The following is a 12,882-nucleotide window of genomic DNA, read 5'->3' on the forward strand; positions in this document are numbered from 1 at the left end:
CCTGACCAAAATCCTGTATCAAACTGCTAAATCCCTGAAGAATATTTTATTAGGTTGTCTTTATATTATTCCAAACCAGCCTATCTAAATACTTCATGTCCTTCCAAAATCAATGTCCTTCCTGACTTCACTTCTGATATCTAAGCTACCTTTGCCTCCTTTAATCTTTCCCAAGCCATCTGTATTAAACTGCCAGATTTTGTCAGTTCTTCAATACAATTCAGGGCATTTTATCAGGTGTTATGTGAAAGCACTGTGCTAAAACATTGTAAATTTGAGGGTGGAAAATGTACTCATTTCATCTATTCACAGTAAAATACGCCTAACCATAGCAAAGTCTAATACATACAGAAAAAAGAATTCAAATGTTATGATAACCATAGCCATAATTATCTGATGTTGTTCCTTTTCCACTCCCACCACTATTCAGGCTTCTATCTAATACAAATACATCTGTTATCCTTCGTAATTGAAAGTTTCACCATACTCTAATAATCAATACCGTATTCTACCCCCAAATTAATCTTTCCTAAAAGAATTTTTTTTATTGTTTGTTGATTTTTGAGGGAGACAGAGTGCTAGTGGGGCAGGGGCAGAGAGAGAGGGAGACACAGGATCTGAAGCAGGATCCAGGCTCTGAGCTGTCAGCACAGAGCCCCACGCAGGGCTCAAACCTGTGACCCTCAAAATCATGACCTGAGCTGAGGTCTGACGCTTTACGGACTGAGCCACCCAGGCACCCATCCCAAAACAGAATTTCAAACACAACACTCTTTTTTAAAATGCCATCTCACAGGCACCTGGGTGGCTCAGTCAGTTAAGTGTCTGACTTAGCTCAGGTCATCATCTCACGGTCTGTGGGTTCGAGCCCCACGTCGGGCTCTGTCCTGACAGCTCAGAGCCTGGAGCCTGCTTCGGATCCCATGTCTCTCTCTTCCCTTCCCCTGCTCACACCCTGTCTCTCTCTCTCAAAAATAAACATTAAAAAAACATTTTTTTTTTAAATGCTGTTTCTCGGGGCGCCTGGGTGGCGCAGTCGGTTAAGCGTCCGACTTCAGCCAGGTCACGATCTCGCGGTCCGTGAGTTCGAGCCCCGCGTCGGGCTCTGGGCTGATGGCTCGGAGCCTGGAGCCTGTTTCCGATTCTGTGTCTCCCTCTCTCTCTGCCCCTCCCCCGTTCATGCTCTGTCTCTCTCTGTCCCAAAAATAAATAAACGTTGAAAAAAAAATTTTTTTTTAAAATAAATGCTGTTTCTCAAATGCTTACAATAGTGATTTGCAAAACCCCCTCCCCATATCAAGATGGTAAAGGTAAAACACATATTACAAGAACCTACTCACAGAGTTCCAATTCAATTAGTCTGATATGATAAGTTGCAATCTGGATTTTATGGAGCCCTTTAGGTGATTTGATTTAGGTGGCCCACAGAGCATATTTTGGGGGGTATCAGGGCTCATCAAACAAAGACCCCGGAGTCTCAACAAACAGGGCAAGGTCTCTCCTACAAGAATTCCAACTACAGGGGCGCCTGGGTGGCCCAGTCAGTTAAGCGTCCGACTTCAGCCAGGTCACGATCTCGCGGTCCGTGGGTTCGAGCCCCGCGTCAGGCTCTGGGCTGATGGCTCAGGAGCCTGTTTCCGATTCTGTGTCTCCCTCTCTCTCTGCCCCTCCCCCGTTCATGCTCTGTCTCTCTCTGTCCCACAAATAAATAAACATTGAAGAAAAAAAAATTTTTTTAAAAGAATTCCAACTACAGATAAACTTGACTTTCTGCAGTCAACTGTTCTCTCCCTCTAACCTTGCTGAAAATGTCCACCAATTTCACCATTCTTCTTGGCCCATCTCAGGCTCCATACTTTCTAGATCTCACCAAACTGAAATAATTTCTACTGCCTAATTCTACAGTACTGTACTGCTTGTCTTGAACCATTATTTAAACTAGTATTTATTAACACTTCAGGTGGTTATGTCATACGACAATGAACTGTGGATCAAACCTCTTTTCATCTCTTTCAGCATCTGGAACACACTTAGAAGGACTCAGAAGTCCTTTCCCCAAGGCAATTTCATTTTGCATAAACATACCTAAGTAGGAATGAATAAATGAACTAGTTTTTAAAATACCAAAAGGCAAAACTATAGAAAGGAGATTTTTATTAGAAAAAGAAAACAGTTAAATAAATATATCTGGAATAAAAGTATATCTATCTGCCAAGACAAATTAGTAAATATTGTTCTTCCTTATCAACCTACCAAATAAATGCTCCATAAAGAACTTAAGTCCCAAGAAAAAAAAAACTGGTAAACCACATTCTGCTTAACACCAATCAGGTATGTTTAAACTCTGACCCAAACAGGTATTCAAAAAACAAGCTACATGGAGGGAAAAATTCACTTGTGATTAATTTCTGAAACTTTTACACATGCAACAAAAGCTAACTTACAAATGTTCTATTATGATGCTTGAGATTTTGGCATAAGTGACTCTAGCACAACACTTCGGCAGTAATTGTTGGTCTACTCATCTGTCTTCTCCGTAACAATGAGTAACATGGGTAATAACGATGTGTCTTATTCATCTTACTATTCCAGCACTTTGAACAGGTAATTAATAAACATGTAATGAGTTATCTTTTCAAGATAAAAAATGATAGTGATTTTCCAAAAATAACACTAATGGCCCACAAGCATATCAAAGGATAATCAACATCACTAGAAAAATGGAAATCAAAACCACCACGATATCACCTCATGCCCATTAGAATGGCTACTATAAAAAAAAAAAAAGTGGGCGTGCCTGGGTGGCTCAGTCAGTGTCTCATGCTCTCTCTCTGCCCCTCCCCCCACCTGTGTTGTCTCTCTCTCTCTCTCTCTCTCTCTCTCTCTCTCTGTAATAAATTTAAATTTGTTTTTTTACAAAGCGCTGGCAAGGATATGGAGAAATTGGAACCCATGTACTATTGGTGGGATTGTAAAATGATGCAACAACTATGGAAAACAGGAGGTTCCTCAAAAATATTAAAATGGAAATACTATATACACAATCCAACCATCCCATGTCTGGGTATATACCCAAAAGAACTGAAAGCAGGGTCTTGAGAGTTGTTTGCACACCCATGTTCACAGCAACATATTCACAAGAGCCAAAAAGTGGAACAACCCAAAAGTCCATTGACTGATGAATGGATAAACAACTGTGGTATACACATACAATGGAACATTAGTCAGCCTTAAAAAAAGGAAAATCCTTGGAGCGCCTGGATGGCTCAGTCAGTTAAGCATCAGACTTCAGCTCAAGTCTGATCTCATTCTGATCTCTGAACCATTCATGAGTTCAAGCCCAGTATCCAGCTCTGTGCTGACAGCTCACAGCCTGGAGTCTGCTTCAGATTCTGTGTCTCCCTCTCTCTCCAACCCTCCCCCATTCGCACTCTCGTGTGTGTCTCTCTCTCAAAAATAAATAAACAGGGGCGCATGGATGGCTCAGTCGGTTGAGCGTCCGACTTCAGCTCAGGTCATGATTTCGCAGTCTGTGAGTTTGAGCCCCAAGTCGGGCTCTGTGCTGACAGCTCAGAGCCTAGAGCCTGCTTCGGATTCTGTGTCTCCCTCCCTCTCTGCCCCACCCCCGTTCATTCTCTCTCTCTCTCTCTCTCTCTCTCTCTCTCTCTCTCTCTCTCAAAAACAAACATTAAATAAACAAACAAACAAACATAAAAAAATTAGGGGCACTTGGGTGGCTCAGTCGGTTAGGCGTCTAACGTCGGCTCAGGTCAGGATCTCATTGTTTGTGGGTTCGAGCCCCACATCAGGCTCTATGCTGACAGCTCAGAGACTGGAGCCTGCTTCAGATTCTGTGTCTTCCTCTCTCTCTGCCCCTCTCCCATTCATGATCTGCCTCTCAAAAATAAATAAACGTAAAAAAAAAATTTTTTTTTTTTTAATTAAAAAAAGGAAAATCATTACACATGCTGTATGATGGATGAAACTTCAGGACATTATATTAGTCAATCACAAAAAGACAAATACCTTATGATTCCATTAATATAAAGTACCTAGAGTAGCCAAATTCAGAGAGACAAAAAGTAGAACGGTGGTTACCAGGGGCTGCAGAGGGGGGTAGTTAGTTGATGAATACAGAGTTTCAGATTTGCAAGATGAAAAAGTTCTGGAATTCTGTTTCACAACAACATAAATTTACTTAGTGTTATAGAACTGTACATTTTAAAATGATTAAGATGATAAACTTTACACATTCATTACAATCAAAAATTTTAATTACGCTGACTTTAAGTACAATAAAAATAAATTCTTACGTATCAAAGAACTAATGCTTGAAAATATGTAAATATAAAACAGCATAAGATCTATGTATAATTATTCAAATGGCCTTTTAATTTAGCTTCCACCTAAGAGATAAGCAGCTTAAAAATAAAATATAAATAGCTTAAAATAAGTCACTCTGGAGGCACCCGAGTGATTCAGTCAGTTAAGCATCCAACTCTTAATTTCAGTTTAGGTCATTATCTCACAGTTCATGGGATCAAGTCCCTCGTGGGGCTCCACATTGACAGCACGGAGGCTGCTTGGGATGCTCTCTCCCCCTTTCTCTCTCCCCCTCCCCGGCTCCACTCAAAATAAATCTCTCTCCCCCAAGATAAATAAGTAAACATTAAAAAAAAAAAATCACTCCAAGCTGTATGTTCAAATTTCACTGTAGAAGATTCTTGCTAATTATAAATTGTATGCTCAGCCAAAAAGTATTTCTGGTAAAAGAAGACAATTCTGTAACTGAAAAATATTCTTGGGATCATCTACTACAGTAATTATAATGTGGGTCCACAAACAATGGCAAAGGAGAATAGTAAGGAAAATTAAAAGTAGTTTTTCATAAAACTAATCTACTTAATTTTAAGGCATATACTTTATTCTGAGACCACATCTCCCCTACTCTGAAACTTTCTTTTGAATGCTAATTTCATCCATTCAACAAAAACGTGTTGAGCCAGTAACTCTCAGGTGCAATGCTGTTAAACTGAATAGAAGCAAGGTGCTCACCCTCAGGGAACTATCTCCTTTCTAGTGGAAAATAAGAATAGCAATTGTAAAAGATGATAAGGTTTTAAGTCTTTAACACTCAAAACAAAAACCTGGTCAGCATAAGTAACCCTATGTCAGTGGGAAACACTAATCTATAGCCCCCTTCCATTTTATAAATGAGAACCTGGATGCCCAAAAGGTTTCACAATTTCAATAAATCCAAAGCCAAAACCACCTTGTTTCTAGACTCTAAAACACCAAACTATCCATGTGAGTGAGTAGAGATTCAAACATGATTATTTACAGGACTCCAAATATCTCGGACTAATATTTTTCTACTTACTGTGTCCTTCCAATTCTAAGAGGATTTGATTCTATATACCAACCTTGTATCATTTGTGGACTTACAAGTTTAATGAAAAACTTAAAATCCCTAGGGCAGAATTTATCAAATCTCATGCCAGCAAAAGAAATTCTACTTTCTGATAAATGATAAAGCCAAGTCCAACATTGTAGAACAAGGGGAAAGAAGAGACACAAAAATAGCATCCACAGTAATACTGTCTTGGTCACTGTTTCTTTGGCCTAGAAAGTACAGTAATTCTCTGGAGCACTGCTATCCCATTCACTAGAAGCCTTCAGACAGTTTAAATACACAAAAGAACTGAAAAACAAATCGTGATAATCAGCTAATTAACATTTCAAAGTACCACAATAACAAAACTTGTAGTTTCAGTGAATAATCTAGGTTTGACAATAACTGACCTGACAATACGGTCTCTTCCCTCACCTCCTCCTACCTTTCTCTAGTTGTGTACAAGGGTGGAATACTAAGCTTATAATACGTGCCAGACAACAAGTCCATAGGCTTGTTCTCATGGGTTCAAAAAGTTTTTCTCCACTTAAAAATAAACCCATGTAGGGGCGCCTGGGTGGCGCAGTCGGTTAAGCGTCCGACTTCAGTCAGGTCACGATCTCGCGGTCCGTGAGTTCGAGCCCCGCGTCGGGCTCTGGGCTGATGGCTCAGAGCCTGGAGCCTGTTTCCGATTCTGTGTCTCCCTCTCTCTCTGCCCCTCCCCCGTTCATGCTCTGTCTCTCTCTGTCCCAAAAATAAAAATAAAAAACGTTGAAAAAAAAAAAAATAAATAAACCCATGTATAATACAAATTTGGGGGAAAAACTTGAAGGTGTAACTATCCCCTTTCATAAAGGAAACTGAGCCACAAAGTTAGAGACTTCCCCACACAGTAAGTAGAAGAGCTAAGATATGAACCTAACTGCAAAGTTTGTAGGACTCTCATTTTGTTCCCGAATCTGTCATAAACACAAGTGCCTGGATAGGAGAGAGTGGATGAGGCAGGTGAAACACAAAAATGTACAAAAATATTTTTCCCTGAGATATCAGAAGAATTAGATACAAAAACTGCACTGGAAGAGTTCTAAGTGCTTATGACTGGAACAAAGGGTTACAGAGGTTCAAAGGACAAACGACTTTTTGCTTGCAGTGAGCAAGGAAGAATTCAGTGAAGAGGGAGGAAATTGAGGAGTTAGACCACAGAGGAAAAAAAAGTGTATTTTAGGCAGAAGAAACTTCAGAGAACAAAAGCGGGGTAAAGAGGAGGAAGACATAGGGCATTTATGTTTAGAAAAAGAAAAACAGCCTGGCTGAAGCACAGAAATTATGTAAGAGAGCAGTTAAATGTAAGGCTGAAAAGGTAGGACTAGGTCAGACTTCAGACAACCTGGTGAAACTCCCTATTTACAGCACCAGGATATAATTAAACTTTTACGTATTTGTTATCTTCATGAAATAATACACATGGCCTATTAACTTGAATGAATTTATGCTTTTCAGCTAAGAAAAGGAATCTAGGACAGCACCTGATACAAGATGATTAAATGCTGGATCTGAATTCAAATAACCAATTTTCTTCTTCCTATCTCCTGACAACTAGAGACTTATGGGGGGGAGGGGGGTCAGAGAAGGCAGGCTGAACCTACACACCCAGATTGCTGAAATTTATGGCAGCTACTCAATATAACTGGGGAAAAAATAGAACCCACAAATCTTTTCCATAGGAAAGCTTGAACAGAAAGAAATAATGACCAAAAAATCCCCCTCGTATTGACAAGACTAGCTTAAAAGAAAAATAAAGCTGCAATTGGATTTTTTTAAAGTAGCTTTATCTTTAATTTCATGTTTTAAAATCCAAGCTAGAATTTGGAAAAATGTTCATTTAGACCACAACTATCCTGAAGCAACTGATAAGAAATTAAAATTCCAAACACCTACTCGATTCAAAACTACCACTTCCCCCTTAAATTAGAGGGTTAAGTCCCATCCCCCTAATAAAAAGGAGACCTACCAGATCTTTAAGTGTTACCTGGATAATGATATCACTCTCTATTGCTGTTCTAACAGGCCAGGGTGGGCTACCCTTTGCCCTCTTTCCCATACAAGAGTAGCGAACCCCGCAAAAGAAAAGGAAGTTATAGCAGCTCTATCTTCTCAGTTCAAAAACTATCAAAAGCTGTTAAGACATAAAAAGAAGCACTCCATAGAAAGTGGAAGTGGAGTGGGGGAGTACACTGAAACCAAACAAATTCTTATTTATAAAATTTAAGTTGAAACTTGGAATCTAGCCCAAAGCTCTTATTTTACACGTTAAGAAACTGAGGCCCAAGGCAGTGGTGATTTGCCCAGGGCAAACGCTTCCCTATAAAGGTGTTAAGTGTCTGTTACCAGTCACAGTAGCACTTAATCACATTCTAACAGTTACTTAAATGTTTATGAGATTAAGTACCTGGGGTGCAAAAAACACAATCTTCACCTCCTCTGCATCCCCTTCAGTGCCTTGCCCCATGCCCCAGAGCTATTCAGAAAATCCTTAAGAATTCTCAAATGAATACCATGTCCTCTTTCTGATACCATAGCTACAAAATTTATTTAATATAAAGTGAAAGGCTGAAATGCTTAATCAAGTTCTGACTAAATGAGTGGATCAGCAAAACCTCAAAATTTGGGGCAGAATATGAAATGGAATATAGTACTGCTTCTTTTTTTTTCCTCTTTGATAGTTGCCATTTCCCTTGTATTAATGTTTTTAGTCCAGGTTTTATGAAAAACAACTATCATAGGTGCAAAATTAATCCAAATTATCAGTGCTTTTGAGACATTTCGATTTATTAAACAACTTAGCGTATCTTCATCTCTCAAAAATAACTTGAAAATATCCTACCCAGCACAAAATAATATTTTCGGGGGGGGTGTACCTAAAATAACGGTCTACCAGTCCACAACGTATTAAAACCACAAAACAGAAACACTCCTGTAAAAATCCCACCAGCTAAAGAGTACTATCAGTCTTCCTTGGCTCACTGCTTACCGTCAAACTGTCAAAGCATTTGTTGAAGAACACGGGGGAAAGTTCTGCACCGAGTTCACAGGCTGTGGGTGCATCAGATTATACCACCACCCACACATAACACCAGTTTGGGGAAATGCAAACACGCCACATGTACATGTTTTAACCAGGCTTAACCACGTTTAACCAAGGTAGGTATTGTCAGCTCTTGTATCAAATGTTTAAAAAAGGCAGCAATATGCAAACATACTTCAACTCATTTATATCATCACCAGAAATGGCAAGGAATTGACCCGAGACGAATTAAACAGTTCTGAACCTTAAGGCCGCCGTACAAAACAGTTTAGAAGGGCTGTCTTTCTGAAAAGTCGGGCAAAAATCCTTTGAAGAGTTTGAAAACTAATGACCATACGCTAATGCACAAATAACAAAAGCTTAGTACAAACCACCATGCCACCAAACCGTTCTTGCTACCACTGCCCAGGTTTTCTAAAACAAGCACTGAAAGGGAACAATAAAAAGCGTCTCACCGCAAACACAGCAAGAGAGGGACTGTCGGAAGTAAGGCAAGAGCCTGTTAATCTCTGTAAACGCCTTGGGGTCTCCGGGGTCGTAGTTGAGCACTAGGCGGCTCGCGGAAATGTAGAGAGCAGTAGCATTCACGGGGTTCATTGCAGACACTTCGACACCGATGGCTCCCGGTTGAAAAAAAATTCCGGATCCAACTTTGTAAGCAGCCAGGGAACAATGGCGAATTTGCAACAATTCGGAGGAAATCAGAGAAGAACCACTGGCCAAAGTAGTAACCAAAATCCGCGCAAGTTTGTGGAGCTGAAGCAGTACTCCCACACATGGGGCCTTGGCGCCCCTCCTCCGTCCCTGAGACTTGCAGACGAAAAAAAAAAAAAAAAAAAAGGAGAGAGAGAGAGAGAGAAAGCAAGGGAAACCAGCGTTCGAGTTTGTTCCAGTCAGCCTCGGGGCGAACGAAGAATGCAGCAGCTTCGGCGCTCGGGTCAGGACTCGGCGCTCAGTCTAGCCCCGCGGCTCGGCGGGCGGCCTTCGCTGCATCTCCGGACACGGAGGCACCTCCTCAGGGCGAGCTGAGCGGGCGCGGGAGCAGGCCCCGGCCCGGTCCGAGGAGCGGGCACGCTTCTCACGCGCTGCAGGGTCCTTACTCCATCACAGCGCACGACGCAGAGGTAGGGGCGACCGCAAAAAGGACGGCTCGGGCGTCGGCTTCCTCAATCTAGTGCACCAAGCCGCGGCGGCGGCGAACGTTGCAGTTGCGGCTGGCGGAGGCCGCCGCCGCGCTCTCCATATCGGACGCGGGGCCGGACTGCGCCTGGCTCTCCGCCCCGGCGGTTACAGCCCCGCGGTTCCCTGAGGTGGCGAAGCGGGCAGGAGAGTCCCCCACCCGCTAGGGGAGGGCCGGAGAGGAAGTGCGCGGGCCGGAGAGGCCGGCGGCGGCGGCAGCGGGAGGGGGCGGGGAGCAGGCCCGGCCGGGCCGCGGCGGCGCCCCTTGCTCCTCAGTCGCTCACTCCGAGGTCACCAGGCGCAAGCGCCGCCCCCTCACTGCCCAGCCATCTTCTCCGCGCCGCGCACACGGAGACCTCCGCCGCCAAGCACGACGGCCGCCGCCGCCCACGGCTCCCGCCCGGCCGCAACTAAGGCGAGCGCTCACACCGCCAGGCCCCGCCGCCGCCCAGAGCACACGGCAAGGCCCCGCCGCAGGCCCCTCCCCCCGTGCCTCGCCGCCCTCACCCTGACTCCACGCGCCACTCTAACTCGGTAGGGCCCAGGCTGCTGCGGCCTTAATGAATCCCGCGGGCTGTGCGGCGCCTCAGGCCCTGCCGGCGACGACGACCGTTACCCCAACGGGCAAAGCCACTGTCATCCCCGAGACTCCCCCGCCGCCGTCGTCGCTAGCGCCCGCACGCATGCGCAGAACACACTCTCACCCCTCCCCCCGCCCTTCCCTTTCCCTTCGCTTCCCTTTTCCCCTGCTTCTCCTCTAAGAGCCCCCTCCACACCCTCCCAGAGCTACCGGCTCGCTCCGCGCATGCGCATTCCACTACCCAGCTCCGCTGCCTTTCGCCCTTACGCGTGCGCTTTGACCGCCCACCCAGAAAACCGGATAAACACAGCAGCCAGCTCACGCCAGCCCCTCCCGGCTGCCAATCCACCCTCGCCTCACTGCGCATGCCTGGCTCTCCACTTACGGCTCTTAGAACTGAGCATGCCCTCTGCAAGCCGCCTGTTCTCTCCGCCCCTCCCCCAAGCGCTCTCAAATTCCCTCTTAGGCGTGTGGGCTGGGGTGAAACATTCGTTGGTTGACCCATCTTTCCACGGCGTGGACTGTAGGCTTCTCGCACTACATTGCTTCCTCGGTGCCCGCCAACGATGAGGCTGGCCTTGGTCGCGCCATGTGGCGCTCCGCCCTGACAGCCTCTCCTCGCCCTGACTGACCAGTGTGTGAGGAAATAGTTCCACACTGCCCCAAGCCCCGCCCTCGCGGCCTTTCTCCTAGAACCGCGCCTGCCCTAGCCGGAAAGGGCGCTGCCGGCGTCTGTTTGCGCTCCCGGAGTAGCGTAAGCCCGCAGCAATCTGCGTGGCTGCGCGCCCAGCCGGCGTGCAAGCGACATTCGCTAGGTTAGGGTCTCGTCCTGCGTCGATGGCAGCCTGAGGTCACTAAGACCCCGACCGGCGGTCTGTAAGCGTTGGGGCTCGGACCCACCTCCCCTCTCCTGTCCATCAGAGCAGGGCTCTTCCCGCGGCCTATGGTCTTGGGAGTCGGACGGACGCTAGCGGCCCGATCTTCCGGGGGCGCCGATCAGTACCTCACCGAGCTCCTACGGAAACACTGTCCGGTTCCAAAACAAAACGAACCCCTCTTTTGGCTCCTTTAGCCGACCTAACCCTTCTTTGTGAATAGATCTCTTCAGGAAGCCACGTCCTGCTTCAGAACAGACCCAAGTCCTTGAAAGTATTGGGTTTGTTTTAAAACAAGCTTTTGCCTGTTGTTTCTGCAGGAGACCAGGACACATATAAATAAAAGCTTAACTTAATGTCGGATTCCCCTCTCCTCAAAAAGTACAAAACCGCACAGGAACCATTTTTTATCTCTGGATAACACCAAAGCTCTTCAGCATAGTTTTTTGCACAAAATAAATGTGCGTGCACACACGCTTGCAAAGCGAAATTTATGACATACCTTTTGGGGCACAAATAGTTTTAGGGACTTGGTACTTAAAGTAGAAATTGAGAAGCCATATAACTTCCGATAATTTCTAGTGCCACTTGAAGACAGTTTTATTTTAGTATGTTATCTGCACTTACATATTAATAAGAATCTAACTTCTAATTTTGTTAGGTAGCAAGCAGAAATTAAAGCTGTGCAAAGTATGTTTGGTCATCTTGTATCTGGAAACCGACAGGTGTTCTCAAATTCATTCTCTTGTTTAAAAGCCCCATCTTCCTTGGGTTGGTTGGTTGATAAGTGATGTTTTCTAAGCTCACCTTCAAGTAAAACTGTTACATTATACATTTCTATTTTTATTTCAGACTCTAACTTCTTCCACAAACCACAGGTTGTTTTCCTCCAGAGGAGCAACATGGAGAGTAAAATAATCAGTACTGTTTTCCATTCAGACAACATAAATTATCAAGTGATTACTTGCAGGCCCTTAACCTTGCTGATTTTCTCATAACTGGATTTTTTTTAATCACTTGAGATGTGCACAACCCAAATTAAAATTAATTTTATTGATGGTTTGTGTGTGTGGGGGGGGACTTAAACCAGTTTTTTTAGGGTCTGAAATTGCTTACAACTGGTGATAGTTTATGGCACTGAGAGGCAAAGCATCTCATTGAAATATAGTACCTGGTTTAACTATTTGGTTGCTGGAGGCTTGCCTAAAAATAAAATAAATGAACTATTTATAGAAAATGAAGTGTTTGGATCAAATATTTAGGAGAAATCATATATAATGTAACTCAAATCTCAAGTTATCAATTGAATATAATTTTTTCATATTTTATGTTTATTATGTGGCAGTAACAATGTTAGGGTTGCTAGATCTAAGGAATACAAGATACCAGTTTAAAAAAATTTAATAAGCTTTTTACTTGAGAACAGTTTTTAATTTTCAGAATTGTACAGATAGTACAGACAGTTCTCATATATTCCATTTCCCCTATTATTAACATCTTACATTAGTATGGTATATTTGTCACAATCAATTAACCAATAGTAATACATTATTATTAAACAAAATCCATATTTTATTCACGTTTCTTCAGTTTTTTCCTAAATGTCCTTTTTCTGATCCAGGATCCCTCCAGGATATCACATGACATGTAGTCATGTCTCCTCAGGCTCCTCTTGGCACCCAGCTAAATACTCATTTCAGACAAACAACAAATACTTGTTTCCTTCTTATTGTCTGTATTTCCTACCTATTTTAAGTTAAAGCTCACCTTT

At 43.6% G+C, this 12,882-nt stretch overlaps 1 protein-coding gene across 2 annotated transcripts in view; it reads right to left on the reverse strand.

Annotated features, from left to right (window-relative positions):
- Nucleotides 1–10,324, reverse strand: part of MSL2 (MSL complex subunit 2) — a 36,354-nt gene extending 26,030 nt beyond the window's left edge. The window contains exon 1 of one of the 2 annotated variants that reach the window (XM_040480254.1): nucleotides 10,164–10,324. Coding sequence is in view for 1 of the 2 variants with exons in the window: in XM_040480252.1 (XP_040336186.1) it covers nucleotides 8,933–9,074 (142 nt within the window). In the remaining variant the exon portion in view is untranslated. Of the gene's footprint in view, nucleotides 1–8,932; nucleotides 10,118–10,163 lie in introns of those variants that run through there. The other variant, XM_040480252.1, reaches the window with a different exon arrangement.
- Nucleotides 10,325–12,882: the final 2,558 nt, after the last annotated feature.

This window comes from Herpailurus yagouaroundi, unplaced genomic scaffold, assembly GCF_014898765.1.
Source record: "Herpailurus yagouaroundi ecotype Mexico unplaced genomic scaffold, PumYag 159, whole genome shotgun sequence".
Taxonomy (NCBI): Eukaryota; Metazoa; Chordata; class Mammalia; order Carnivora; family Felidae; genus Herpailurus; species Herpailurus yagouaroundi.